General features: G+C 43.2%; 1 protein-coding gene across 2 annotated transcripts in view; it reads right to left on the bottom strand.

Annotated features, from left to right (window-relative positions):
- Positions 1–27,880, bottom strand: part of ULK4 (unc-51 like kinase 4) — a 418,647-nt gene that overhangs the window by 102,200 nt on the left and 288,567 nt on the right. For both annotated transcript variants that reach the window (XM_066351269.1, XM_066351270.1), the window contains one exon: positions 14,962–15,147. In XM_066351269.1, the coding sequence (XP_066207366.1) occupies positions 14,962–15,147 (186 nt within the window). The remainder of the gene's footprint in view (positions 1–14,961; positions 15,148–27,880) is intronic.

The raw sequence follows: 27,880 nt of genomic DNA, 5'->3' as shown, positions 1-27,880 counted from the left end.
GTGGGAACCTGGCACAGAAGGCTTGTGAGAGAAGGCAGGGATCAATCTTATCTGACAGAAGGATTCCAGGAAGGGGCCAGGGGAGCTGCACCTCTTGAGAGAAGAAGTCAAAACACAAGGAAGACGCCGGGCCCGGGGCTAGCAGCCTCGGACTGAGACAGGGGGGAAGGTGCCCCACCATTCCGCGCGGGGAGGGGAGGATTCAGCAGGCGCCTGTAGGAAGCGGGGAGGGAGACCTGTTCACACTGGGAGCTGATGGGAGCTCTCTCTGGTCCCTGCACGTCCTCAGCGCAGCCGGGCCGAGCTCCATGTCCTCCCGCAGGCTCGAGGCGGACCGCGTCACTCCCGGCAACACTGAGCCTCAGTGCCTGGAGTGCCTGACCCGATTCCTCTGGCCACTGCTTCCCGATTCTGTCTTGCTCAAAATCTCAGAACTGTTTCCTCAGGGAAGTAAGTAAAAACTACAGGCATGGTGTTGCTTTTTCTGTTGTTGGAAAGATTTAACTATAATGGTACCTTGAGATACGAGTTTAATTCATTCTGTAACTGAGCTCATAAGTCGGTCAACTCGTATATCAAACAAATTTCTCCCATTTAAAATAACTGAAATAGATTTAATCCATACCAGCCCTGTGAAACATCCCCAAAACATCCTAAATTAGGAAAAAAGATGTTTTTAATTAAGAAATACACATGTATACTTTACCAATGCATAACAAAATATATGAAATAAAAGAAAAAAGTGTTCTTTAGTACTGTATTCTTACCTTAGAGACAGACAAGTGTGGCTGACGGAGGTGAACGGCAGAGGAGGAGGGAGGGAGGGAGGGATGCAGGCACCGAAGACACTAAAACTGCATTTTCTTAACACTAAATGTAAACTAAAACTGCATTTTCTTTACTTTAAACAAAACTGAAATTGCACTTTCTTTACTTAAAATGAAATCACAAAAACTTAATTGTAAAAAAATGCACTTTCTTAACTTTAAACTTAACCTAAGCTTAACATTACGTATTTTTCATTTAATCATCACCTGTTTTTGCCTTTTTGGCTGCACTTTCGGCACTTTCACTTGCAAGACTTTTGAATAAAAATCTATCCAAAGAGGTTTGCTTTTGCCTGCCTTTTAAAATGTTATGGAAATGTGACAAACAAGTGTCATTAAAAAGTGCTGAAGTTGGCCCTGGCCAGTTGGCTCAGCGGTAGAGCGTCGGCCTGGTGTGCGGGGGACCCGGGTTCGATTCCCGGCCAGGGCACATAGGAGAAGCACCCATTTGCTTCTCCACCACCACCCCCTCCTTCCTCTCTGTCTCTCTCTTCCCCTCCCGCAGCCAAGGCTCCATTGGAGCAAAGATGGCCCGGGCGCTGGGGATGGCTCCTTGGCCTCTGCCCCAGGCGCTAGAGTGGCTCGCCCCAGAGGGGCAGAGCATCGCCCCCTGGTGGGCAGAGCGTCGCCCCTGGTGGGCGTGCCGGGTGGATCCCGGTCGGGCGCATGCCGGAGTCTGTCTGACTGTCTCTCCCCGTTTCCAGCTTCAGAAAAATACAAAAAAATACAAAAAAAAAAAAAAAAAAAGTGCTGAAGCACAACCAGTTGAAACTTTTTCTGGGTGTTTCTTTTCAATGAAACTTGAAAGCTTCTCGCACATTGCCAGCATGTCTTTAATTTCACTTGTAGAAATCACTTCCTCCGACTCTACCTCCTCCTCACTACTAATCTCTTGCAGAAGCTCCATATGTTGCATCATCTGTAGCTCCTTCAACTCCTCAGTTGAGAGTTCCTCCTCATGTTCCTCAAAGAGCTCGTTTATGTCATCCTCATCTACCTCCAGACCCATGGACTTTCCGAGGGACACAATCTCCTCCAATGCTTCTACCTCGGTCTCGGTCTCTGGTTCGAATCCTTCAAAGTCCCTGTCTGGAACAACATCAGGCCATAACCTTTTCCATGCCGAGTTCAAGGTTCTTCTTGTAACCTCTTGCCATGCCAAGTCAATAATGTGTAAATATATCACAATGTTGTAGTGATCTTTCCAAAACTCTTGAAGGGTTAGATTTGTATTCTCAGTCACCTCAAAACAGCGGCGGAACAAGTGCCTTATGTAAAGCTTTTTAAAGTTGGAAATGACCTGCTGATCCATAGGTTGCAAGATTGAAGTCGTGTTGGGTGGGAGGTAGAGGACTTTCACGAATTTGAACTCACTGAGAATGTTATCTTCAAGACCAGGTGGGTGGGCTGGAGCATTTTCAAGGATTAGTAATGTTTTCACTGGGAGTTTATTTTCTTGAAGATATTTCTTCACTGCAGGACCAAAGACGACATTTACCCATTCAATAAAAAACTGCTGCGTAACCCATGCCCTAGCATTGGCATGCCATGTAACCTGCAGTTTTTCTTTAAGAATCTTGTGAGTCTTAAAGGCCCGAGGATTTTCGGAATGATACACTAGCAGTGGCTTTACTCTACAGTCACCGCTAGCATTTGCACACAATGAAAGGGTCAGACGTCCTTCATGGATTTATGGCCTGATAGCTTCTTCTCCTCTGCAGTGATGAAAGTCCTCCAGGACATTTTTTCCCAAAACAATCCTGTTTTGTCACAGTTGAACACTTGTTGGGGGATGTGGCCTCCCTTTGCGATAAGCACAGCAAAACGTGTAATGTACTCCTCAGCTGATTTAACGTCAGCACTCGCAGCTTCACCATGCCTCACCACCGAGTGGATGCCAGATCTCTTCTTGAAATTTTCAAACCAGCCATGACTTGCCTTAAATGTATCTTCTGCTGCCTCTTTTGAGGTTGATGGTTCTTTCTTCTTCAAGTTGCCGTATATAATACGTGCCTTTTCGCATATCACAGTCTCCATCACTGTATCTCCTGCCAGCTCTTTCTCTTTCACCCACACCAGCAGAAGCTTCTCCATTTCTTCATGGATATTTGTCCTTAATTTGGACAGAATGTAGTTCCTTTCACTGGATTTGCGCTTTTGATGGCATTCTTTTGTTTAAGGATGGTACAAATTGTAGATGTATTGAGGTCATACAGCCTTGCCAGTTCAATCACTCGTACACCACACTCATGTTTTTCTGTTATTTCTTGCTTTAGTTCTATCGACATCATTCTCTTCTTCTCACCACTGTCCTTTACACTCACTTTCTTTGGATCCATGATAGCACACAAAAATAGTAAAAAATGCAAAAATGATGCAAGAATAAGTACAACACATAAGATTTGACTTGATTCTGCGGGTAACACGTGAGAAGGACCAAGATGCTGGTGTTGTGCTGCCGATATTGGACCTGTGTGCCAAAGTGCCAAGTAGTGGCAGCTTCCCGAATCACAACTCGTATCTCAGAATTTTGCTTGGATCTCAAACAAAAATATGGACTGAGTCGCAGCTCTTATCTTTAAAAAAATTCATATGTTGGTCTGCTCGTATCTCAAGGTACCACTATAAATCAAAACAGTTCCCTGTTAACATGTGATCCTGTGCTGATCTCGGGCAGAGTGCTTCTCCATGTCACAAAGGGATGTGTCTGGACTCAGGGAAAGATCCCATCCCTTCAGAGCCTCCTCCCAGAGCGTCAGGAACCCCTTCCAAGGGACCGGAGTCCACAAAGATTAATTATGTTTACTTTTTCCTCATCTGGGTACACAGCACTTCTTCTTTATATGTCACTGGTTTCACACCAATCTCCAACCCAATCTTTATTTCCTCTAAGAAAATAAGTCAAGAACAGAAGGTCTTAAACCAGAAGATGAACAAACCAGGGGGAAGAGGCATCATTCTGCCTTTTTGTTATACTTCAAGGAGTGTTTCTTTACTTTTCTGATAGAAACAGTCCCTTCTGATTCCAAACGTGAGCTCATCCTGACTCTAACCTAGGACGGCTGCAGAATGCCTCATTACCTCAGTTGGTCTCTTTCAAGCTTTAAAGACTCTTCTTCACATGAAGAGATGCTGTTCCACTGATTTTCTGCAACAAAACATCTTGGTTCTCTCGGCAGAGTGAAAAGGACGGGGGAACCCACGTGAGCACTCGGAAGGAAAATGGATTGTGAGCACTCGGAAGGAAAATGGATTGTGAGCACAGCAAGACTTTCTGAGAGCCACAGGGTAAAGCGTCTCCAAGGGGCGATATTTGCAACAATCCTCCCCACTTATCATCTTCAGAGAGCCATCCCAAATCGCACCCTTGCTGCACCAGGTCGCTGGGCGGGCGGGCGGGCGGGCGGCAGGAGTTAGCAACATCAGCACGTTACATTCACCCTCCCATGAATCGCTTCTCTGCCTTCCCAGACTAGTCAGTAGTATAAACTTAAGCCAGCTTTACAGAACAAATCTGCAGTGGGTTATGCACAGTCAATATCTCGAGTGTCGGAGTAAACTAGCTTTAATTAAAAGACAAGTCGCTAATCTGCAATCATCGCTTTGGGAAAATTCCCATTGATACCGAGTTTAAGGAGAAGGTTAACTTGGGAACACCTGGATGGATTTCCATCACATTTTAAAGCTAGAACACAGAGCGTAATTATAAAACCTCTCAACTTCCTGGTAAATTACAACAGGTAATTAAAATCTGAGGTTTCCCCAACATTCACAGGAAGTTTGAAATATAGACTAAATAAGGAAGAGCACCCCAGGGCGAAAACATCCCAGCTCCATTAGCACAAATTAAACATCCTCCATGTCTTTCATCTGTTAGGGAAAATTGTGGTTTTAGAAAGATACTGTCACAAAATTAGGACTTTAAACAGGTGTTTCAAGAATCCAGGGCCCTCTGAGTGGCTCATAGGGACGGATCTGCCACACTGTTCCCCAAGATGGCTCTGTAACAACCGTGGTTTACGAGTCGCTGACATGCTCACTGCCCGGCCTCGGAAACTACGCGGCCACAGGCACGTCAGGGTCGCCCTCACTGAAACCATCCAGCACCCTTCGCCTCAGGGTAAGGAGGGCGCTCCTCCACCAGGGCCTTACAGAGGAGATGGTAGGTCCTCAGGACGCTGTCTTTTCCTCTTCTGATCAGGAGGCTGCTCACCCGCCCCCCTGCATGCAGGTACCAACACCAGAAACAGGTCTAGAACAGGGCCTGCTTCTCTATTGAATTTGGTTCCTCCGGCCCCGTGGGCGAGCCTGCGAGGCCAGCCTCCTGGAAGTCACAGGAAATCTTTGCTCCTGTTCCTTATGTCTCTCCAGTTCCTGTCCTCTGTCCATCTGCCTGTCCAATCTCATCGTGCCTCAGAAATCTGGTAGGGAACTGGAGGAGACTGAACGTCTCTTAAGGTCCCTGTCAGCCTGACCCATGCATCTATAAAGCACCCAAAGGAGCTCGCTATATACCCCAAACAGCAAAAATGAACAATTCGCCAATAACAAAAGCAATGATTTTACAGTCTTTTCCTATTGAGCTCAGTGGCCATTCACTGAAAACCTATTACATGTCAGTTACTGTAAGAAAGCTTTGTTTCACAGCCAAGATAATTGAAATTCAACTGAGATGCTGCCACCGCCCTTTTGTTGCCGAGACCAGAATTTCCTAATTCCAGCATAGAGTCCAAACTCCAAATGCTATTAAAAACCCATGTGTGCACGCTTCTGGCCTTTCCTGGCCCATTTCTGATGTCTCCCAACCCAGCCACATGGGTTCCAGGGCCTCTGCACAGACAGGCTCTGCCTCTTCCTGCTGTGCTCACAGCTGGCCGACACCTCCTTCTACACTCGGCTCAAACACCGGGTCTTCGCCACCTCCGCTCCCCAGGGGTGCCCCTCCCCTGGAGCTCTGGCTGTATTCCGCTCTGCCATGAACCGGGTTGGGGACCTGGAGAGCGGGGAGCAGGCGATCACGTCTTCCTGTCTCAGTGTCTCCAATGCACTGCCTGTGCACAGTAATAACTCTGATGCTTATTTTTCCGTGAATGAAAGAATAAACCTCTCAGGTAGCTTTCTAAATCAAAATTCGGTCCAGGTCACCTTGCTGGACGCCCGCAGGGGCCACGTGAGCCCTAGGCAGAGCAGCAAGGCGGCGGGCCCTTGGAGAGAGCACAAGAGAGGGTCAGTCCAACGTGGGCTGGTTCCCGCTCTGCCATCTCCTAGCTGGTGGCCTTGGGAACTTTACGGAAGCTCTTTGAGTCTTACTTTTTAACCTGAGACATGGGAATAACTACTGTTTCGTGACTTAACATTTAAGTCTTTTATCCATTTTGAGTTTGTTTTTGTGAATGGTGTAACTTGGTGGTCTTAGTTTCACTTTTTTGCATGTATTGTCCAATTTTTCCAACACCATTTATTAAAGAGACTGTCTTTACTACATTGTATACTCTTACCTCCTTTGTCAAATATTAATTGACTGTGAAGGCATAGGCTGAGTTTAGGGTCTTCTGTCCTGTTCCATTTATCTGTACGCTTCTTCTTATGTCAGTACCAAGTTGTTTTTATTACAATGGCCTAGCCCTGGCCGGCAAACTGGCTTGCGAGCCACATGCGGCTCTTTGGCACCTTGAGTGTGGCTCTTCCACAAAATACCATGTGCGGGAGCTACTTCGATAAGGAATGTACCTATCTATATAGTTTAAGTTTAAAAAATTTGGCTCTTAAAAGAAATTTCAATCGTTGTACTGTTGATATTTGGCTTTGCTGACTAATGAGTTTGCTGACCACTGGAGTGGTATAACTTGATATCAGGATCTGTAATACCTCACACTTTGTTCTTTATTTTCAAAATTACTGAGGTTTTTCAGGTTCTTTTTTGATTCCAGATAAATTGTTGAAATATTTTAGATCTCTGAAGTATGTCATTGGTATTTTAATAGGAATTACTTGAATCTATTCATTGCTTTAAGTAGTACGGGCATTTTAGTGATGTTAATTCTTCCTATCCATGAATATGGTATATGCTTCCACTTGTTTGTATCTTCCTCACATTCTTTTCTCAATGTCTTATAATTTTCTACGTACAAAGCTTTTACCTCCTTGGTTAAATTTATTCCTAGGTACTTTATTTGTTGTTGCAATACTGAAGGGGATTGTTTCCTTAATTTTTCTGACAGTTTACTGTTGCTGTATAAAAATATCACTGATTTCTGAATATTAATTTTATATCCAGCCATGTTGCTGAATTCATTTATCGTGTCTAGTAGTTTTTTGGCTGAGGCTTCAGGGTTTCCTACATACAGTATTATGACATCAGCAAATAATAACTATTTCAATTCTTCTTTTCCAATTTCGATGTCTTTTTTCCCCTTCTTGTCTGATTGCTATGGCTAAGACTTCCAGAACGATGTTCAATAAGAGTGGTGAAGGGAACACCCCTATTCCCACTTTGCTTAGAGTTTTAATCATAAATGGGTGCTGGATTTTACTGAATGCTTTCTGGATCTATTGATATCTCATTTTATGTGATGAATCACATTTATTGATTTATGAATATTATACCACCCTTGCCTCCCCAGAATAAATCCCATGTGAACATGATGTATGATCTTTTTAATGTATTGTTGGACCCATTTTGCTAATATTTTGTTGAAAATTTTAGCATCTATGTTCATCAAGGATATTAGCCTATAGTTTTCTTTCTTTGTAGTGTCTTTACCTGGTTTTGGAATTAGGATAATTCCTGTCTCATAAAATAAGCTTGGATTCTTCCCTCCTCTTGAATTTTGTGGAATAGCTTGAGAAGGACAGCTGTTAGTTCTTTGAATGCTTGATAACATTCACCTGTGAAGCCATCTGGTCTAAGACTTGTGTTAGGAGATTTTTTGATAACTGTTTCAATTTCATCTGTTGTAATAATAGCTCTGCTCAGGTTCTCTGATCTTCCAGATTCAGTTTTAGGAGATTGTACATTTCTAGGATTTACTCATTTCACCCTGGTTGTCCAATTTTTTGGCATATACATCTTCATAGTATTATTTTACAATCCCTTGTATTTCTGTGATGTCAGTTATTACTTCTCTTTCATTTCTAATTGTATTTATTTGGGTCCTCCCTCTTTTTTTTCTTGATGAGTCTGGATAAGGGTTTGTCAATCGTTTACCTTTTCAAAGAACTAACTCTTGGTTTAACTGCTGTTTTTTTTCTTTTTGTTTGTTTGTTTTTTGCCTCTATGTCATTTATTTCCACTCTGATCTTTATTATTTTCTTCCTCCAGCTTCCTCTCAGATTTGTTGTTGTTTCTCTAGTTCTTTTAGGTGCAGGGATAGATGATTTATTTGAGCTTTTTCTTGCTTCTTAAGGTATTACCTGTAATGCTATGAACTTCCCTTTCAGAACTGCTTTCACTCTGTCCCATAGATTAAGGGTTGCTGTGTGTTCATTTCATTTGTTTCAATGAAACAAATTTGGATTTATTCCTTGATCTCATTGTTAACCCATCTGTTATTTAATAACATGCTATTTAGCCTCCATGTTTTTTTAAGTCTTTCAGTTTGTCTATTGGAGTTGATTTTTAATTTAATGCCATTGTGGTCAGAAATGATGCTTGATATAATTTAAATCTTCTTAAATTTATTGTGACTTGTTTTGTGTCCTAACATGTTATCTATCCTAGCAATGTACCAGGAGCACCTGAAAAGAATGTATTGTGCTGCTTAGGGGTGAAGTGTTCCAAAGATATCAAATCCAGTTGATCCAGTGTGTCATTTAAGGCTGCTGTTTCTTTGTTGATTTTCTGTCAATTGCACCCTTTATGTCAAAACCTGCTTTCTATATTTAGGTGCTCCTATATTGGGGGCATAACTATTTACAATGGTGCTATTCTCTTGTTGGATTGCTCCCTTTACCTTTATGCAGTGACCTTCTTTGTCCCTTACAATAACCTTGGTTTTAAAGGTTATTTTGTCAAATAAAAGTATTACTACTCCAGCTTTCTTTTCATTTCCATTTGCATGAAATATTCTTTTTCATCTCTTCATTTTCAGTCTATGTGCATCTTCTGTTCTGAGGTGGATCTCTTGTAGACAGCATATGTATGGGTCCTGTTTTCTTATCCCTGCAGCTACCCTATGTCTTTTGATTAGAGCATTTAATCCATTTACATGTAAGGTTATTATTGATATATACTAATTGATTGTCATTTTATTTTTTAAACGTATAATCCTCATTCTCATTCTTTTTTTTTTTCTCTTTCCTCTTCTTATAGCAGGCCCTTTAACATTTCTAGCAGTACTGGTTTAGTTGTAATGAACTCCTTGAGCCATTTTTTTGTCTGGGAAGCTCGCTATTTCTCCTTCAATTTTAAATGACAGCCTTGCTGGATAGAATAGTCTTGGTTGTAGATTGTTTTGCATCACTTTGAGTATTTCTTGTCGATCCCTTCTGGACTGAAGTATTTCTGTTAATAAGTCATATGTCATCCTTAAGGGGGCTCCTTTGTAGGTAATTAATTGCTTTTTCTTTCAGCTTTTAGCATTCTTTGTCTCTTAACTTTGGTATTTTAATTACAATGTATCTTGGTGTGGGCCTCCCTGGGCTCATCGTTAATGGAATTCTGTGCTCTTAAACTTGAGTTACTTTTTCCTTCATCTGTTTAGGTAAGTTTTCAGCTATATTTCTTCAAACAAGTTCTCTATCCCTTGTTCATTCTCTTCTCCTTCAGGAACCCCGATAATGTGAATATTGTTTTCTTCATGTTGTCACAGAGGTCTCTTAGACTTTCCTCAGTCTTTTTGAGCCTCTTTTCTTTTTTGCTGCTCTGCTTCTGTGCTTACATTTATCTTGTCCTCTAAATTGCTGGCTTAATCCTCCACGTCACCCAGCCTGCTGTTGATTCCTTCTAGTGCCATCTTCTTTTTAGATATTATATTTGCCATTTCTGACTGGTTCCTTTTTTATGGTCTCAACATCCTTTTTAATGCTTACTAAGTGCTTACTCTGATCATCCCTTCTTACTCTAAGATCCTTATGCATCCAAATAACCAATATTTTAAATCCTACATCAGGCAGTTTGATTATTTCCATTTCCTTTAGTTCATTTTCTGAAATTTATCTTGTTGATTCATTTGGGTCATATTTCTTTGTCTGCCCATTTTGTCTGTGTATTAGGTAGCTCTGCTCTGACTCCCAAATTTGTTGTGGTGTCTTTATGAGGAAGATAGGCTCAGTGATACTAACCTCCAAGATACCTGAGATTCCTGCTCTAAGAATACTTCTTGAGAATTATAGTTAACTTCCTGTTGCATGTGAGTCTTGAATGTAGTTGGCCCTTTTGTGGGTGGAGTTATCCCTTCAGGCTGGCTAGCTCTAAGGGTCAGCCTTGATCATGTGTATTAGACACTGTGCGGTGTCTGTTCTATGGGGTGTGTTTATTCTCCATAGTGTCTGGTGCCTGCTGGACTCCTTTGGGCATGAAGCATGTGTAGCTAGCTGAGTCTAGCATTGGTGCGATATGCCACTCACTGCTGGTTGTGTTGGTTCTGGGTCCTCTTGGGCAGAGTTTGGGTATGAGTTGGTGTCAGCAATTGCTTGTAACTCACCATAGGCTAACTGGAGCTATCGTTGTGTTTGCTGTTTATATCTGCATTTCCTGTTCCTGGGTGGTGTGGGAGGGTCCAACCTGGGTATAAGGATCAGCTTCCCCCTGCTTACAGCTGACAACAGCTCCGTAAAAGCCCCAAGCTCCATAAGATTTGCTTCCACTTTCCAGGTACTCCACTTCCTTTTGCAGCTGCTTCGTCTTTCCACAGAGTCTTCTGTAGAAAGACAGTAGTGTGGGCTCAGACTGGCCTCTCACCACCAACCCCTCTACAGGCTACAAACTTGGTGGGTTAGGGCAGCTGAATTTGGGAACACAACGTCATTGGGGCCCCCTACTTCAGGGGTCTCATGGTCAGGAGCTCAGTAGGGGGAAAGTGGCCCTACTCCAGAGCCTAATCCCTCAGACACTGATGGATACTCCAATTCTATTTCTCCCCAGCAAGGTGAGCAGCAGGTTCAGACTGGATGAGGCCAACAGTCCCCACTGCATAAGTTCTTCCAGCTGGGGAGCCCCTGGTCTCAGGGAGGAAGACCAAGAAAGTCCTCCCCTGGGACTGACTATGCATCCCCCAGTAAGTGGCTAAACCACTCAACTGGTCCCAACAATAGACTCCAGGGAATCCCTGCCTTGAATGTCCATGCTCCAAGCCTCTCTCCTTTCCCCCTGTGGAACCTAGCCCAGCAGAGCAGGGTATCCAGGACCCAGGCTGGCTGGCTGTGAGGTTCCACCCTGTCCAATGTGCCCGAGCTACTGAGCCAGTGCTGACCACAGGCAGCGGGACTCGCCTCAGCTGGGCCTGGTGTTGTCGAGCCCTCCCTTTGGACACACCACCAGCAAGGGTCGTTGAGTTCTGCTCCGATGCTCTCCACAACTCCAATTTGGTCCTGGGAGGGGGCAGTTGGAACTTCTGCCTGCTACATCACCATCTTGGAATCTTAACTTTCAGAAGATTTTAAAGCACTTATCACAGATGGCTGGCCTGCAAATATTATGGGCATTCTTGAACAGCTAAATTAGAGACATCAAGGATTAGGGTGACTTAAGGGTTAGCCTTCGTGAGATAGGAAGACATAGCATATCTGACTCATGGGACTGTCTAGCCTGTTTTTCTTGTTAAAGAAACAGTTGCCAAAATTTCAACCCACAACATTTTTGTATCTTGCTTTCTAAATACCGCATGAAAAGGTCCCATGGTTTTTTGGAGGAATGACTCATGCCAGGGCTCGTGCAAAGAAAAGATACAAGATGAGTCTAGGATATCATGTTAAGATGGAAAGTGCTCAAAAATAAAATGATGACGGAATGTCAAAAGGCACAGCAGATATTGAAAGGGGTTCCCACTGGCCAAACAGAAAGACAGCAGTAGGTTACAACCCACTGACTAAAAGAAAACTCCAAGTCAATCCTGATAGCAAGGAAGAAAGAAAAGAAAAAATGAATAGGGCAGAACAGGTAGAAACAACTCAAATGTCCATCAACAGATGAACAGAGAAACAAAATGTGGTATATAAACACAACAGAATATTAGTCAACCTTAAAAAGGAATGACATTCTCTTTGGGTAATGGGTACACAACACAGTGAACAGTTCAAACGCTATAGAGATGTTCACCTGAAACCTATGTGCTCCTACAGACCAATGTCACCCCATTAAATTTAATTTCTAAGTAAATTATTTTTAAAGTTAAAATAATAAAAGGAATGAAATTCTGATACATACTACAACATGCACGAATCTAGAAGACGTTATGTTAAGTGAAACAAGCCGGACACAAAGGGGCAAACTCTGTAAGATTCTACTCTTATACAGAGTAGTCAGATTCAAAAACAGAAATTAGAACAGTGGTTACCAGGGGTTGGGGGGGGGGGGAGCGGGCAGTTCTTGTTTAAAGGATCATCTCATTTGGGATAAAAAAAAACAAGTTCTGTGAATGGATGGTGGTGACGGCTGCACAACAACGTGACTATACTCAATGCCACTGAACTGGACACTTAAAAATGGATAAAATGGTAAATCTTACAAGTATTTTACAATTAAAAAATATAAGTAGCACCAGAAACTACCCTGTTTTCACATAAACAGATCAAAAGTCACTTAGATTCAGTTTTTCTTTCACAAACAAAATCTACTTGGTCCTATAAGGAAGTCATTTCAGGCAGTAAAACAAACTAAAGGCTGGTGTAGTCCGGTTACTTTGACCAAGTTGGGGGTCTCATTTGCTTGCTGCATGATGAACTCATCAGTGTATCAGTGTTTTAGAAAACGATGCCATTCACAGGTCCACGATCTCCTCTCTGTGATTCTGGAAAACTCTGGAGCTCAAACTTTTTTCTAAGTCTGGATCTAAAACAAACTGGGTGGTGAAACCTAACTGAGCCCAAATGGGGCCATGCACAGTCGTTATGGAGCCATTTGCCATGAGCATTCATACAGCTTGCAGCAGAAATATCACATGCTTGACGACGGCACGCCCCAGGGTCCCTATAATCTGATAGCCGTATCACATGTAGTATAAGCACCATGCCAAAAAGATCTGAAAATTATGAATTCCAAAACAAATCTGGTTCTAAATGTTTCAAAGAAGACAACAGATCTCTACAAATTTAAACATATCAGATATCAGATCAGTATTTCCCAAGCCTTTGTCATTCTCACCAGATTCATCACTTTGCCATATCCACATATCACTCGTGTTATTATATTCCTTAGTACTCGTCTTCACAGTGACTCACCTGTTTTTAAATTTGAATACAATGATAATTTTAAAGAAATATCTCTATTGTAAAAGCTGAGTTTCTTAAAGGTCTACGCTCTGTTTAAAAGGAGATTCTGAAGAATTCCAGAGATGTTAAAGACACAGGAGCACCAAGCAGACTTTCACCTTAAGTTATCAGGATGACAATAAAAACTGAAAAGGAAATAATACCTGCTTTACTACATGATTCAGTGTCATCCAGTGCTGGGCTGGTGGACAGTCTCCTGTCTGCTGCCCCAGAAGTATTTACCCTGCACTGTGAGAGACTCGCGCAGACCACATCATCACTCTGTTACCCAGGAAATGACTCTGCTGAGGCAGCAGGTCTTGTTGGGGGGTGGGGGTGGGGGTGGGGGAGGGGGAGACCAGCTGTGCAAAAGGATGACGTAGCAGCAGGGAGGGTAACCCTCTGCACCTCACTCCTAGTCCTGTTACCCCTCATCTACCATGTAGACTTAGCTGGGGCATGCACTGCCATCTATTTATCAAACTGGCACAAAAGCTGTCCTGAGCACAACCCTCTGAGAGAGTCACTGCTCCACCTGCCAAAGGGCTTCTCAAGATAACTGTATCGAGATGCAAACAGACTGACGAAGAATCTAACACTTCTACTCCTTTATTAACTTCAACAGCAGCTACTGCAAAGAACGACCCTCAAAACCAGTGGAATAAGCCCTAGTCGGGTAGCTCAGTTGGTTAGAGTGTCATCCCAATGTGTCAAGGTTGTGGGTTCGATCCCCAATCAGGGCACATACAAGAATCAGCCAATGAATGCATACATAAGTGAAACAACAAAATGATGTTTCCGTGTGTGTGTATGTGTGTGTGTGTGTGTGTGTGTGTAAAATCAATAAATATTTTTTAACCAAATAAGAGTTACTGTGAAAATAAAAATAATTCAGCCTTCAAGTGTACCTGCAAATCACTATCAGCTATACATATTTTATAAAAATAAAATAAACGAGAAAAAAGGGAACGTTTACGCTTAGAGTAGAATACTGAAAGTTAGACAATCCCATTTTGCATCCATTACAAATTTAAAAAGAGTAAGTACACATTAATTTAATGAAGTGATCAAGAATAACATCTCCAGTAAGGGGCAAACAGACATCACAAGCCTCTTGATGTGATGGATGGATTGAGAGAGACAAAGTATCCCTCCAGGAGTTTTCCAAATAGACAATATCAGACAGACACAGATTGACAGCAACTCTTCAAGACACCCGGCCTATATGCTTCAAAAACGTGATGAGAGACAAAGAAAGGTCACAGGACTATTTCGGGTTAAACACACATGTCTACTGAACCACGCGATCCTGGACTGGATTTTATACCAGAGAAAAAGAGGCTATACCGGGCATTTTTATGTCTATCCAGTTGACAGAACTGGAATATGGATGGCAGGTTAGGAACACAATGGCATCAAATTAAATTTCCTGATTTTGGTTATGGTAGTTAAGTAAAAAGACACCGATTTTGTTAGGAAATACACACCTTTGTATTAAGAAGTGAGGAGGCACAATGCTCTCTAACTCTCCAACTGTTCAGAAAAGATATGATAGGCAGAACTTGCTGGGCGGTAACAATAGGTGACTCTGGGGAAAAGTGACTGTAGGGACAGGTAAGTGAGAGCTCTTTCACTGAAACCTGTGGAGGATAACGACTGCTCCCTGCGCACTGGCTGCCGCGCCAGCCACCCACCCACCCCGGCCCCGGGTCCCACGTGGACTCACCAGTCTTTTGAGAATCCGCAGCAGAAGCTTCTGCTCCTTCGGGTCCTCCTTGGACGTCAGTACAACAGCGAAGTTCTCTGCGTTTTCAGGAGACAGGCTGTCTGGGTTCTCTCCTCCGTAGAGCTGAACCAGGATAAACAGACACTTGGAGGAAACTTCAAAAACTTCAGGATCCTCGGCAGGAAGCTGAAAATGCACAGACAGGACAGCAAAAATGATGTTGTTGTTATTCCTCAAGAACTACGGTAAGGTTTGCCTAGCGGGGAAAACGGCAGACTAAGTACAAAGTCTGACTAACTGAAGTCATTAAATGAATCTTTTTCAAAATGCATACAACTCAAAGAAAGGTAACAGCACAAAATCAGAAGAGAATCCTGCAGTCCTTTCTTTACCAGGCGTCCCCAAACTATGGCCCGCGGGCCGCATGCGGCCCCCTGAGGCCATTTATCCAGCCCCCCACCGCACTTCCGGAAGGGGCACCTCTTTCATTGGTGGTCAGTGAGAGGAGCACTGTATGTGGCGGCCCTCCAACGGTCTGAGGGACAGTGAACTGGCCCTTTGTGTAAAAAGTTTGGGGACCCCTGCTTAATCCCTAGTAAAGAAAGGCCTGCAACAGACAGAGGACCAAGAGGTTTTATATGCATATATCCATACAGGGGTGCGTATACGTGTGTCTGTGGGTCTGAAAACACCACGACTTTTCTGAGGCACGTCCCTTATAATCTTGCTTACTTAGAAAAATTCACTTCCGAGATGATTAAGGAATACTTTGAACTTGTCTGTGTCCAAATAATTACAGAGTAAACAGGCCGGAGAGAAAGCATTGTTCCTGTATACGTTAAAAGTCCCATGAACTAGGTGGCATGAACAACAAAAGCTCATTCTGTCACAGCTCTGGAGGCTGGAAGTCTGAGGCAAGGTGTGGGCAGAGCCGTGCTCCTTCCGAAGCCTCCAGGGGTGAACCCTCCCTTGCCTCTTCCCACGACTGGTAAGCTGGAGGTTCCCCAACTTCTACACTGTGTTCTCCTGGGTGTGGTCGTGTGGCCCTCTTCTCAGAGGGGCGCCAGTCATATCAAATTAGGGAGCCCATGCTACTCCAGGATGACCTCATCTTAGCAAATTGCATCTGCAACGATCCTATTTCCAAATAAGGTCACATTCTGAGGTCCTGGGGCGGGGAGAACTGCATCAGATCTTTTTTGAGTCAACCCACAGCACCATATTAATAACTGAAAAAGAAAAACCATATGATCATCTCAATAGAAACCATATTCAACAATACGCAACATCTATTTCTAACAAAAACTCGGCGAAGTGGGAGTAGAAAGAAACTTCTTCAACCTGATAAAAGGCATGTCAGACACTGAATGCCTCGCTCTGAGGTCAGGAAGACAGACGGGATGTCTGCACTCATCACATCGTTCAACACTGAATGGGAGGTTCGGGCCAGTGCTGACCAGGCCTCCAGACAGAAGAGGAACACGTGACCGCTTATTCGTAGGAAACATGACTCCATCTGAAAACCCAGTGGAATTTACAAACTACTAGAGCCTTTAAATGAGTTTCACAAAGTTATAGGATTTAGGAGCAACATACAAAAGCAACTGTATTTTTATATGTAAGCGACAATTGGCAATTGGAATTAAAACAAATACAATGTGTAATAACATCTAAAAATGAAAATACTTAGAGATAAACCTGACAAAAGATGAAAGACCCATGCATTAAAATATAAAACTATTGTCAAAAATAACGAGGACCCAAATAAATGGAGGGATATAGCTTGCTCATGAGACAAATGACTCAATTCACTGAAAACACAAATTCTTCCCAAATTAATCTACAGATTCGATGCTATCACAATCAAAACCCCAGTGGGTTTTTTTTCTTTTTTTTTTTGGTATAAATTGACAAGCTGATTCTAAGTTTCCTATGGAAACGTAGAAGGACATAAGATAGCCAAAACAAATTTGAAAAGGAAGAAAAAATGTTGAAGGACTAAGCTTACCTTATTTTAAGCTTATTATAATGCCAAGGTAATCAGAACAGTATTGTATTGGCATAAAGTTCGACACATGAATCAACGAAACAAAATAGCCCAGAAATAGACCCGCAGAAATAGTCAACTGACTATATAGACAAAGGCGCAACGGCAATGCAATTGAGGACGCATTTTCAACAAATGGCGCCCAAACAATATGCAAAAATGTGGACTTCAATCCACGCACTTCATCACGTCCCAAAACTAACTCGAAATGGCTGATAACATAGATATGCTCAAAGGTGGCTCAGAATCACCCCAGAACAGCCGCTCTCACTGATCAAACCCAAGTCCTCAGGAATCCCTAAAACTCATTCAGTTCTTGGGGGGGGGGGGGAAGAGTTTGATAGCTCTAGATATAAAATCTAAAACTTCTCAGAAAAAAACAGAAACAAAACCTTTTTTGACCTTGGGCGAGAGAAAGATGTCTTGGCTATAACTGCAAAACTATAATGCAGGAGAGAAAATGTAAGACACAATGGACTTCGTCTAAATTTTAAAAACTTCTCTTCGAAAGATTGGCTGGCTCATAAAATGCTCAATGAAAGGTAGATATTGCCACCCCCACCCCCATCACAAAGTGTGCCTTTAATGGAGACAGACCATAAAAAAGTGTTCTGTCAGACCCCAAACCAGAAACTGGTTCCTTGCCCGGCTTTCTGGGAGATGGACATCTTGTAACTGATTATATTTCCATTTCTCTTCAGCGACCGGGACTCACAAGGGTAAAACCACAGCCTAACTGCTGTAATTATATTAGACCTCATATTTGAACTGAAACCTCATCCTATCTTATCTTCATTGATTTGTTCATGTTTTCTGCTTTATATAGGATTTTCAGACTTGGGGAGGGGGGAGGAACACCCAGTTAAGTTTGAATTTCAGATAAGCAATGAATCTTTTTGGAGTGTAAGTATAAGTATGTCCACTTGGCGTCTTAGAGTTTATCTGTCAACCCTCACTTTATTGTCAACATTCTTATTAGCCAAGTCCAATATTTTGTGGGAGAGATAATAACAATGCACATAATACACATACAACTTAGAAATACCTCAAAGTAAACATTTACACCTTTTTAGTTCATGAAACTGGCTTAAAACAATTGAGAATCACTTTTGTACTGCGTTTACTTTCCTTTATTCAATGTATTTCAAAATCTTTCTCCCATTATTTTCCATTTTAAAAGTATCACCTGGTATAGTATTTTGTCAGAATTTATATAAGAAAATTTAGTGTCAGAGAAGAGACTATATTAACCAAGAAAAAAACCACCACCACTTAATGATACAGTATTTTCTACCCTTGTAGTGCTATCCTAATAGCACCTTGAGAAAGAACCCCACCCTGTTGTTAGGACATCCTTAACAAGAAGCCACTCTGGGCCATCAGTCCCTGTTCCATTGAATAGACCACTCTCGCCCAAATCAGCCCACCAGGCGGCAGAGACTGTCAGTAAGCTGATGAACCGGCAGCAGTCCCAGACGGCATCACCCAAGGAAACGCTACTGCCCGCATGCAGCCTTGACTCCGCCCCTCTGCCATGAGAAGATGCTGTGGTGACCCCCAGGCACATTATATATTATTAAACGTAGACATTTAGAGGGAAGAAAGCCTGCCACTACTGTTATTGATTTAGTTGTAAGCCTATAAATCACAAACCAGAGTCGTAGGGTTTTTTAAAAAAAAATCTGAAAACTAGTTGGAAGTGGCTGGTAGGCGGAATCGGCCTTGACTTGCGGGCTTCCTGCACTGGCCTGACTTTCGTCATGAACTTCACATCTTCCTGCTCAGCGACTGAAGAGTGGAGAAACGCAGCGCAGCTGCACAGCCGTCACCAGTCAATACAGACGGAGGTCTGAACCTGTTCTGCGGAGGGGGCAACGAGGCAGGAAGCATCAGGGACAGATATATGTCAACGCGGACGGCGAGGACGCCGGGTGTTGTGTCGAAGCTGTGGCCTCATCACATGTCACTGCCCGTCTCTTGCCAAATCTCACACCGACTCTGCAGCAGCCTTTTCATGAACTAGAAAGGTGTAAATGGAACTATGATAAAAATGACTTTTAATCTGGGTATTAATTGTATTTTTAAGTGTTAACACCCGCATGCTCCTGGCAGGTCTCTAAATGCTCAGACTTTACGTCTTGCAAAACGTTCCACCATTTCCATCACGACTTGCAATTTCCTCTTACATTTATTATTAGCTTTTTTTTAAATGGGGTAATATAAGTAACTTCTATGAACAGATTTCCCCCAATTTCTATCAGATTAATGCCAGTATAAAAAAAAGCTATTGTTTTTTAATTTCAACAAGATTTGTTTTAATCTCTTTTATATAGGTATAAAAATTTTTATCAAACCACAAGCAATAATCATTTTTATTTTTATTTATTTATTTATTTTTAAATATTTGATTTTTTTTTTAGAGAGAGAGGAGTGAGAGAGAGAGACAGAGAGAGAGAGAGAGAAGGGGGAGGAGCAGGAAGCATCAACTCCCATATGTGCCTTGACCAGGCAAGCCCAAGGTTTCGAACCGGCGACCTCAGTGTTCCAGGTCAACGCTTTATCCCACTGCGCCACCACAGGTCAGGCGCAATAATCATTTTTAGACTTAATAGTTGTTTTTCTTACTTAACAGCATTATCTGGAACACCTCCTGCCCCCTCAGCGTGCTTCGCTATTAGTGGTAGCAGACGGGATTCTTCTTGTCTCAATTTTAATGGAAATGCTTTCAGTGTTTATTTTAAATGTTTGCTAGTAACTTCTAGGAAATAACTTTCAACATGTTTGGAAGATTCACTCTCTCTTAAATGAAGTTTTAAAAAAATTAAGAATGGCCAGTCGACCATTTTAGCATTGATTATTATAATCATGATTTTTGTCTCTTTCAATTTCTGAAAATATTAAATTATACTTTTCTGTGCTTGTACTATTCTTGAATTCCTGGATCAAACCCTATTTGGTTACACTGGTCCTTTAATATATTACTAGATTGGATTTACTACTTTTTGAAAACTTCTTACATAAATATATATATATATATAATTTTTTTTTATTTTTTTTTTTTTATTTTTTTTACAGAGACAGAGAGAGAGTCGGAGAGAGGGATAGATAGGGACAGATAGACAGGAATGGAGAGAGATGAGAAGCATCAATCATCTATCTGTTTTTTTGTTGCTACACCTTAGTTGTTCATTGATTGTTTTCTCATATGTGCCTTGACCGCAGGCCTTCAGTAGGCCAAGTAACCCCTTGCTCGAGCCAACGACCTTGGGTCCAAGCTGGTGAGCTTTTGCTCAAACCAGATGAGCCTGCGCTCAAGCTGGCGACCTCGGGGTCTCGAACCTGGGTCCTTCCGCATTCCAGTCCGACGGTCTATCCACTGCGCCACCGCCTGGTCAGGCATTCTTACCTATATTCATAAGTGAAAATGACCTTCAATTGTTCTGTGTTATTTTAACGTAGGTTATGGCATTAGGCTTACTGCAGCTTTAGAAAAATGAACCAGGGAGATTTCCACCTCTTTCTATCCTCTGAAATATCTCAATAGCGTAAGAGAGGTCCAGTCTTTGAAAATGTAGAACTCACATGGAAAACCGCTTAGTCCTGCACTATTCTAATGATAGATCTTGTAGATGCAAAATATCCCAGGATGACAATCCAGTGGTCTGATATCTTCTTTCATGTTACAAGTGTTTTTGTCTTTTGATAGCCACTAATGGAATTCTCGTGTTTACCCTTCAAACTGTCAGCCCTTCTAACCGGCTGTGAAAGAAACCTGAGCAGAACGAAAGAGACAAAGATGTTCCTTCCTTCCCTGCAGCGGCAGAAAATCCACTCTTCATCATAAAATTGTCCTTGAAAGTGTCGTTTCTAATAAAGTGGTCTTGTAAGACATCCAGGAGACAGGCAGGGTGACCGTGTTCTGTGTAATCAATGTTTTAACTTTCAAAACATAAATAATTCGGCCCTAGCCGGTTGGCTCAGTGGTAGAGCGTCGGCCTGGCGTGCAGAAGTCCCGGGTTCGATTCCCAGCCAGGGCACACAGGAGAAGCGCCCATCTGCTTCTCCACCCCTCTCCCTCTCCTTCCTCTCTGTCTCTCTCTTCCCCTCCCGCAGCCGAGGCTCCACTGGAGCAAAGATGGCCCGGGCACTGGGGATGGCTCCTCGGCCTCTGCCCCAGGCACTATAGTGGCTCTGGTCGGGACAGGGCGACGCCCCGGAGGGGCAGAGCATCGTCCCCTGGTGGGCAGAGCATCGCCCCCTGGTGGGCGTGCCGGGTGGATCCTGGTCAGGCGTATGCGGGAGTCTGTCTGACTGTCTCTCCCTGTTTCCAGCTTCAGAAAAATACAGAAAAAAAATAATAATAAATAAAAAAAAAAAAACATAAATAATTCTGATTGGTTATCTTACCTAACAATGTTTTCTCTGGTATTGATACTTGTGATCTTTGAATTTCCTCATGGTATACATAAATATAAGACTTATGTTGATTGGCATATCCCCCTTTTCCACCTGCTTGTGGTGAGAACACCTGCTTGTGGTGAGACCAGGGTATGCTAATTTAAATAAAGAGGTTGAGGAACTTACATTATTGGGTGATCAAACTTTAACTTCTGAACTTTGATATTTTTATCTACTCTGATACCAGTTTTGGTCATTTATGAGTTTCTATAAAAGCTTCCCCTTCTATTTCCAAAGTTAATGCCTTACTGTTACACATGTCACATTTGAATGACTGTATCTCTTCCTCCCTTTCCTAATGCTCCAACCACAGAATTAAAATTTAAACAGTGAAATACCATCTTTTCCTGTCAAATGGACAAAAAAAAATTTTTTTTCCTCAGAAAATGCAGTGAAGATGTAGAAAAACACGTACCTTTATATACCTTTCATTTTAATACAAACTGCTAACATCTTTTGAGAAGTTATATGGTAATCAGTATTTATTACAATTTTGAAAGCACCTTTTAATGTAGCCATCTCACCTGTGGGAACTTCTCTGACAGACAGAAATGCAGAAGTAGCTAAAACCCAAGATGTCCACTGTATCATGCTTATAATAGCAAGTAAATGGAAACAATCCGTACAGCCACCCATCAGGAAACATCTGAACTGAATAAACAGTACACTGGAACCATCAAATACTATGCAGCTATTAAAAACAATCAAATCAATGTATAAGTACTGGCTTGGAAAGATGTCCATAATATGGTCCTATTTTTAGAAATGAAAGGAAAAACAAGAAAAAGCAAATCAACAGCACACATGCATGTGATTATAAGCGAAGTGAACAGCACGCAGGACACGTCAGAAGGAACCGCGATTCCACTCGGGGAGCGCCCACGGGAAGGCGTTCTACTTTAATCGCTTGTAAACGGTTTGAATTCTTATCACGTGCTTATGGCAGCTTTCGTAATTCAAATATAGGAAACAAATCTGCCTTTCCTACCCCTAAACTTTTTTAAAGGGGACATTTCCCGGCACCGTCTGCAGTGACCCTCACGTAGGGACCTAAGTCAAACGCAGGATCACTACAACCAGCGACAGCAGCGGCTAGAGAATGCGCAGGCTGATGGCGGCCTGTCACAGCCCAACACCAGACTGCCGTGGTTCCTTATGACAAATAATTAACAAAGAAACTTGGAAATGTTACTCTTTGGACGTAAGGTTCAAAATCGTATTGCCCAGTTATATAGTTTTTAGAACTTTTAAAATTACTATGTACTGAATCCGGGATTTTGAAAAAATACATTAAGTCCTCTCCATACTAAAATAATCCCTTTCTGAAGAGCTCATAGCTAAATAATACAGGTGGGAGGTAGAGAATGTACCCCAAAGGAAAAAGAGTAAGATAATACATTGATCTCTAAACATGGTTATTTCCACTAAAGGAATGGATACTTAAAATTGCAAGGCTACTAAAAATTTAAAACCATTTCACAACAGTAAAAACCTTATCAGATCAGGCAATTTCTACAACTGGAAGAAGAAAATTCTGTCTAAAATTGATTCAACACAGTTATGTCTTTATTATCTAGAGTACATTTGGTGTAAATTCTGTAAGGCAGCCTGGGCTTTTATAGACTAATGGTTCAAACATACAAGAGACTGATCCAGAATTAAAATTAAAATGCGATTGTCTGACTAAAGTTTTATTCTATGGAGACCCCGTTGCTCCAAACCACCTTTCCTGAGAGCGTGGCCTTGTAAACCTTTGCGATCTGCAAGGCACTGCAGCGGACCCCACTGCGGAGACCGGAGTGGCAGTTTTCCCACCGACAGAGCTGTTAGGGCAATCAATTTCAGAGCTGCGATGAAATCGCTGGAAACACCCCCGGGGCACATTATTTCAGCACATTAATGAGGCGATTCACAAAGTGAGTTTATTACAATGAGATAGATGTTTATTAGATCAGTGATATGATTCTAGAGCACACTGTATGGGAAGGGCCTCAGGGAGCCGTAGACAGGATAATCTTGCAGGCATTAAACGAAACAAAAAAGCCAAACATCATTATCAAAACTGCTAACTTCACTGGATCCCAGATATGGGTAGGTGTCCACACTGCTAAATATACACATTATTTTTGTGCTTCAAAAATGACGCACAGGCCCTGGCTGGTTGGCTCAGTGGTAGAGCATCGGCCTGGCGTGCGGGGGACCTGGGTTCGATTCCCGGCCAGGGCACATAGGAGAAGCGCCCATTTGCTTCTCCACACCCCCCCCTTCCTCTCTGTCTCTCTCTTCCCCTCCCGCAGCCAAGGCTCCATTGGATCAAAGATAGCCCGGGCGCTGGGGATGGCTCCTTGGCCTCTGCCCCAGGCGCTAGAGTGGCTCTGGTCACAGCAGAGCGACGCCCCGGAGGGGCAGAGCATCGCCCCCTGGTGGGCAGAGCGTCATCCCTGGTGGGCGTGCCGGGTGGATCCTGGTCGGGCGCATGCGGGAGTCTGTCTGACTGTCTCTCCCTGTTTCCAGCTTCAGAAAAATACAAAAAAAAAAAAAAAATGACGCACAGGCGTGCTTTCTGAGTTTACATGGGGAGAAAGGGCTTTTGGGCATGGGGGGGGTAAAACAAAGCAAACTCAGGGAGTCTAGAGTTCATCTTAAATATACTGCACTGCTACAGACAACTGGGAATTGTATTTCGAGACTGTAACCAATAATGGTTTTCTTACCACACAATGCTGTACCACTGAGCAACACAGATAATGCCACCATCAGTATTGACACAACAGAGAGGGAGAAGCAAGCACTTGAGAAAGCAGGGGGGGCGGCAACGTGCCAAGTGCGGTGCGGAGAGGTCTTCACACATTGCCCTCTCAGTTCTCCCAACAACCCTGTTAAGTTGTTTTTCTTTTTTTGGACATAGAAATGGAGACTTACTAACTCACCCACAGTTGCCACCCAGTGACCAATGAAGCCAACTCAACCACTGTTAAATGAACAGGTGTTCAGGGATGACCCCACCGAATCATGAAAAGGCCACGGTGTCTTTCCAAACAGCCTCACGTGAAATGTCCAATCAATAATTGAATAACACTATTTAGTTTTCACTTTTTTTTTTTTTTTTTCTTTTCATTTTTCTGAAGCTGGAAACAGGGTGAGACAGTCTGACAGACTCCCGCATGCGCCCGACCAAAATTTCCCGGCACGCCCACCAGGGGCGATGCTCTGCCCACCAGGGGGCGATGCTCTGCCCCTCCCGGGCGTCGCTCTGCTGCGACCAGAGCCACTCTAGTGCCTAAAGCAGAGGCCACGGCGGAGGGGTGGAGAAGCAAATGGGCACTTCTCCTGTGTGCCCTGGCCGGGAATCGAACCCAGGTCCTCCGCACGCTAGGCCGACGCTCTACCACTGAGCCAACCTGCCAGGGCTCACTTTTTAAAGGTATCATCATTCCTCTTGTCGTTGCTGTGACCCTGTGAATGCTAGCTCCTTGCGATTTGGCTACTCCCCCTTCTGACACGAGTCCAATGCAAGTCCGGCACCAAGGACAGTGCCTGGAGAAGGCGGGTAGGGCTACGGCTGCATTTAACACCCACCGCTTAAAAATCTGGCATATGTTTGGCGAAGCTGAGATATTAAAAAGCAGCACTGAGAAAATAAAATGCAATCAGTATGATCTTGAAGGAGAGAGAAAATAATGCATATATAGGTACGCTAGTTGCTTGCTACGTCTCAACACCTCAGCTTTAAATGGGTTTCAACACCCGGAGAGAAACAACACGTTCTTAAGACTGACTGTTGCTCTCTGACGAACCCATGAGAAAAGCTGTCCTTCCACAGGGAAAAACAGCCTTAAAATGCTGCTGTCCCTGGAGGCTGGCATTAGGGAGAAGCGAGGCTCTGCTGTGTAAACCTTAGGACAGTGGTCCCCAACCCCTGGGCCGCAGACCGGTACTGGTCCATGGGCCATTTGGTACCGGTCCGCAGAGAAAGAATAAATAACTTACATTATTTTTGTTTTATTTATATTTAAGTCTGAACGATGTTTTATTTTTAAAAAATGACCAGATTCCCTTTGTTACATCCATCTAAGGCTCACTCTTGATGCTTGTCTCGGTCACGTGATACATTTATCCATCCCACCCTAAAGGCTGGTCCGTGAAAATATTTTCTGACATTAAACTGGTCCGTGGCCCAAAAAAGGTTGGGGACCACTGCCTTAGGACATATAGCAGCACAGCTCTCCTATGTAGAGACCACTACTCACCTCCATTTACTATAGTTTCATTCCCTTCTGTTTAGTTTTATTCAGAAGACATCAAATCAAGTCAAAGAGACTATATTTTCATAGGGTATTCTTTGCTATTATCTCCTAGGAAACAAACCACACCCAATTATTTAAAGATTATAGTGCCAAGAATAAATATAGCCCACTGTATTCAAAGAAACTGAATTTTCATAAGATATGCGGATGTTACTCCGTCTTATCTAATAATTACATGGCAAAGGATAGAGCCGACGAAATAAAATGTTTTAATTTTTAAATTGATTTTTAGCAAGAGAGGCAGGGAGAGAGCGCAGTAGGAGAGAGAGACCCATTTATTTGTTGTTCCACTTACTAATGCATACATTTGCTGATTCTTGTTATGTGCCCTACCCAGGGATTGAACCCACAACCTTAGTATATTGGGACATTGCTCTAGCTACCCGGCCAGGGCAAAATAAAAGGCTTTGCGAGGCTGAGTACTTAATAGTACTTGATGTTTAAAATCTTTTACAAATCTATGAACACAAAGATGGCAACCTTGCTCCTTAAAACACAATAATCCTGAATAAACCAAATATCTAAAAAAGCAGAAGGAAAAGATGGGTAACTATATTGATAATCCTGGAACAGGAAGACCTTTTTTTTTTTTTTTTTTTTTTTTCTGAAGCTGGAAATGGGGAGAGACAGTCAGACAGACTCCCGCATGCGCCCGACCAGGATCCAACTGGCACGCCCACCAGGGGCGACGCTCTGCCCACCATGCCCCTCCGGGGCGTCGCTCTGCTGCGACCAGAGCCACTCTAGTGCCTGGAGCAGAGGCCAAGGAGCCATCCCCAGAGCCCGGGCCATCTTTGCTCCAATGGAGCCTTGGCTGCGGGAGAGGAAGAGAGAGAGAGGAAGGGGGGGCGTGGAGAAGCAAATGGGCGCCTCTCCTATGTGCCCTGGCTGGGAATCGAACCCGGGTCCCCCGCACACCAGGCCGACGCTCCACCACTGAGCCAACTAGCCAGGGCCCAGGAAGACCTTTTAAAACATGCATACAACTCAGAACTCATGAAGGAAAACACTAAATTTGACCACTAAATGAAAACTACCTTTATAGCTAAAGCATAAATAAAAAAATATATAAAAAGTGGCCCTGGCCGGTTGGCTCAGCGGTAGAGAGTCGGCCCAGCATGTGGAAGTCCCAGGTTTAATTCCCAGCCAGGGCACACAGGAGAAGCAAACATCTGCTTCTCCCTCCCCCCAACCCCCCACACAATCTCTTTCTCTTTCTCTCTTTTCTTCCTTCAGCCATGGCTCGAATGGTTCAAAGTCGGCCCCAGGTGCTGAGGACGGCTCCATGGCCTCACCTCAGGCTCTAAAATAGCTTGAGCAACAAAGCAGGGGCCCCAATTGGGTAGAGCACCCCCAAGTAGGTGGCCTTGCTGGGTGGATTCCAGTTGGGGTGCATGCAGGTGTCTGTCTCTCTGCCTCTCTGCTTTTCACTTAAGAAAAAAAAAAGGGAAAGAAAGTTTAAAGTCTTATGAAAAAATGATACATTTCTTAACATACAAAGAGCCCTTAAAATCAAGAGAAAAGGCAAAGTAAACAGGAAAAAATAGGCAGATTACACTAAAGCAATGAAAAAGATGCTGAACTTCACTCACAATAAAATAAATACAAAACATCCAAGATACTTTTCACGTATCAGAATGGCCAAAATGTCACAATTTCATAGAACTATAAGCAACGCGCCAGGGAAGCGGGCTTCCCTCTCAGTGAGAATGAGGGCTGGGGCTCTACCTTCTCGGGAAGGCAATTTGGCAATGTATACCAAAACTACAGATTTACCCCCCTTTCTTGAATCAGCAACCTTGGAACATCTGGATGATGCTCTAACCAGCTGAGCCACCCAACCAGTACCCCCCTTTCTTTATCTAGCATATTAAACAGGATTCTTCAAAGAAACAGAGCCAGCTTAGATTTACTAGGAACGACTGGCTCACAAGAAAGAGGAGGCTGAGAAGCTGCACAATCAGCCGTTTGTACGCTGGGGGCACAGTGGCCGTCCAAACCCAGAGCCAGGGGAGCCGGTGGTCGGAGTCCTAGCGGAGCCCAAGGACACGAGGACTAGTCAAACTGAGACCCAAAACTAGGCGTCACCCCGAACAAGTCTATATAT

Source organism: Saccopteryx leptura, chromosome 10, assembly GCF_036850995.1.
Source record: "Saccopteryx leptura isolate mSacLep1 chromosome 10, mSacLep1_pri_phased_curated, whole genome shotgun sequence".
NCBI lineage: Eukaryota > Metazoa > Chordata > Mammalia > Chiroptera > Emballonuridae > Saccopteryx > Saccopteryx leptura.
This window is presented reverse-complemented; position numbering and strand designations above follow the sequence as displayed.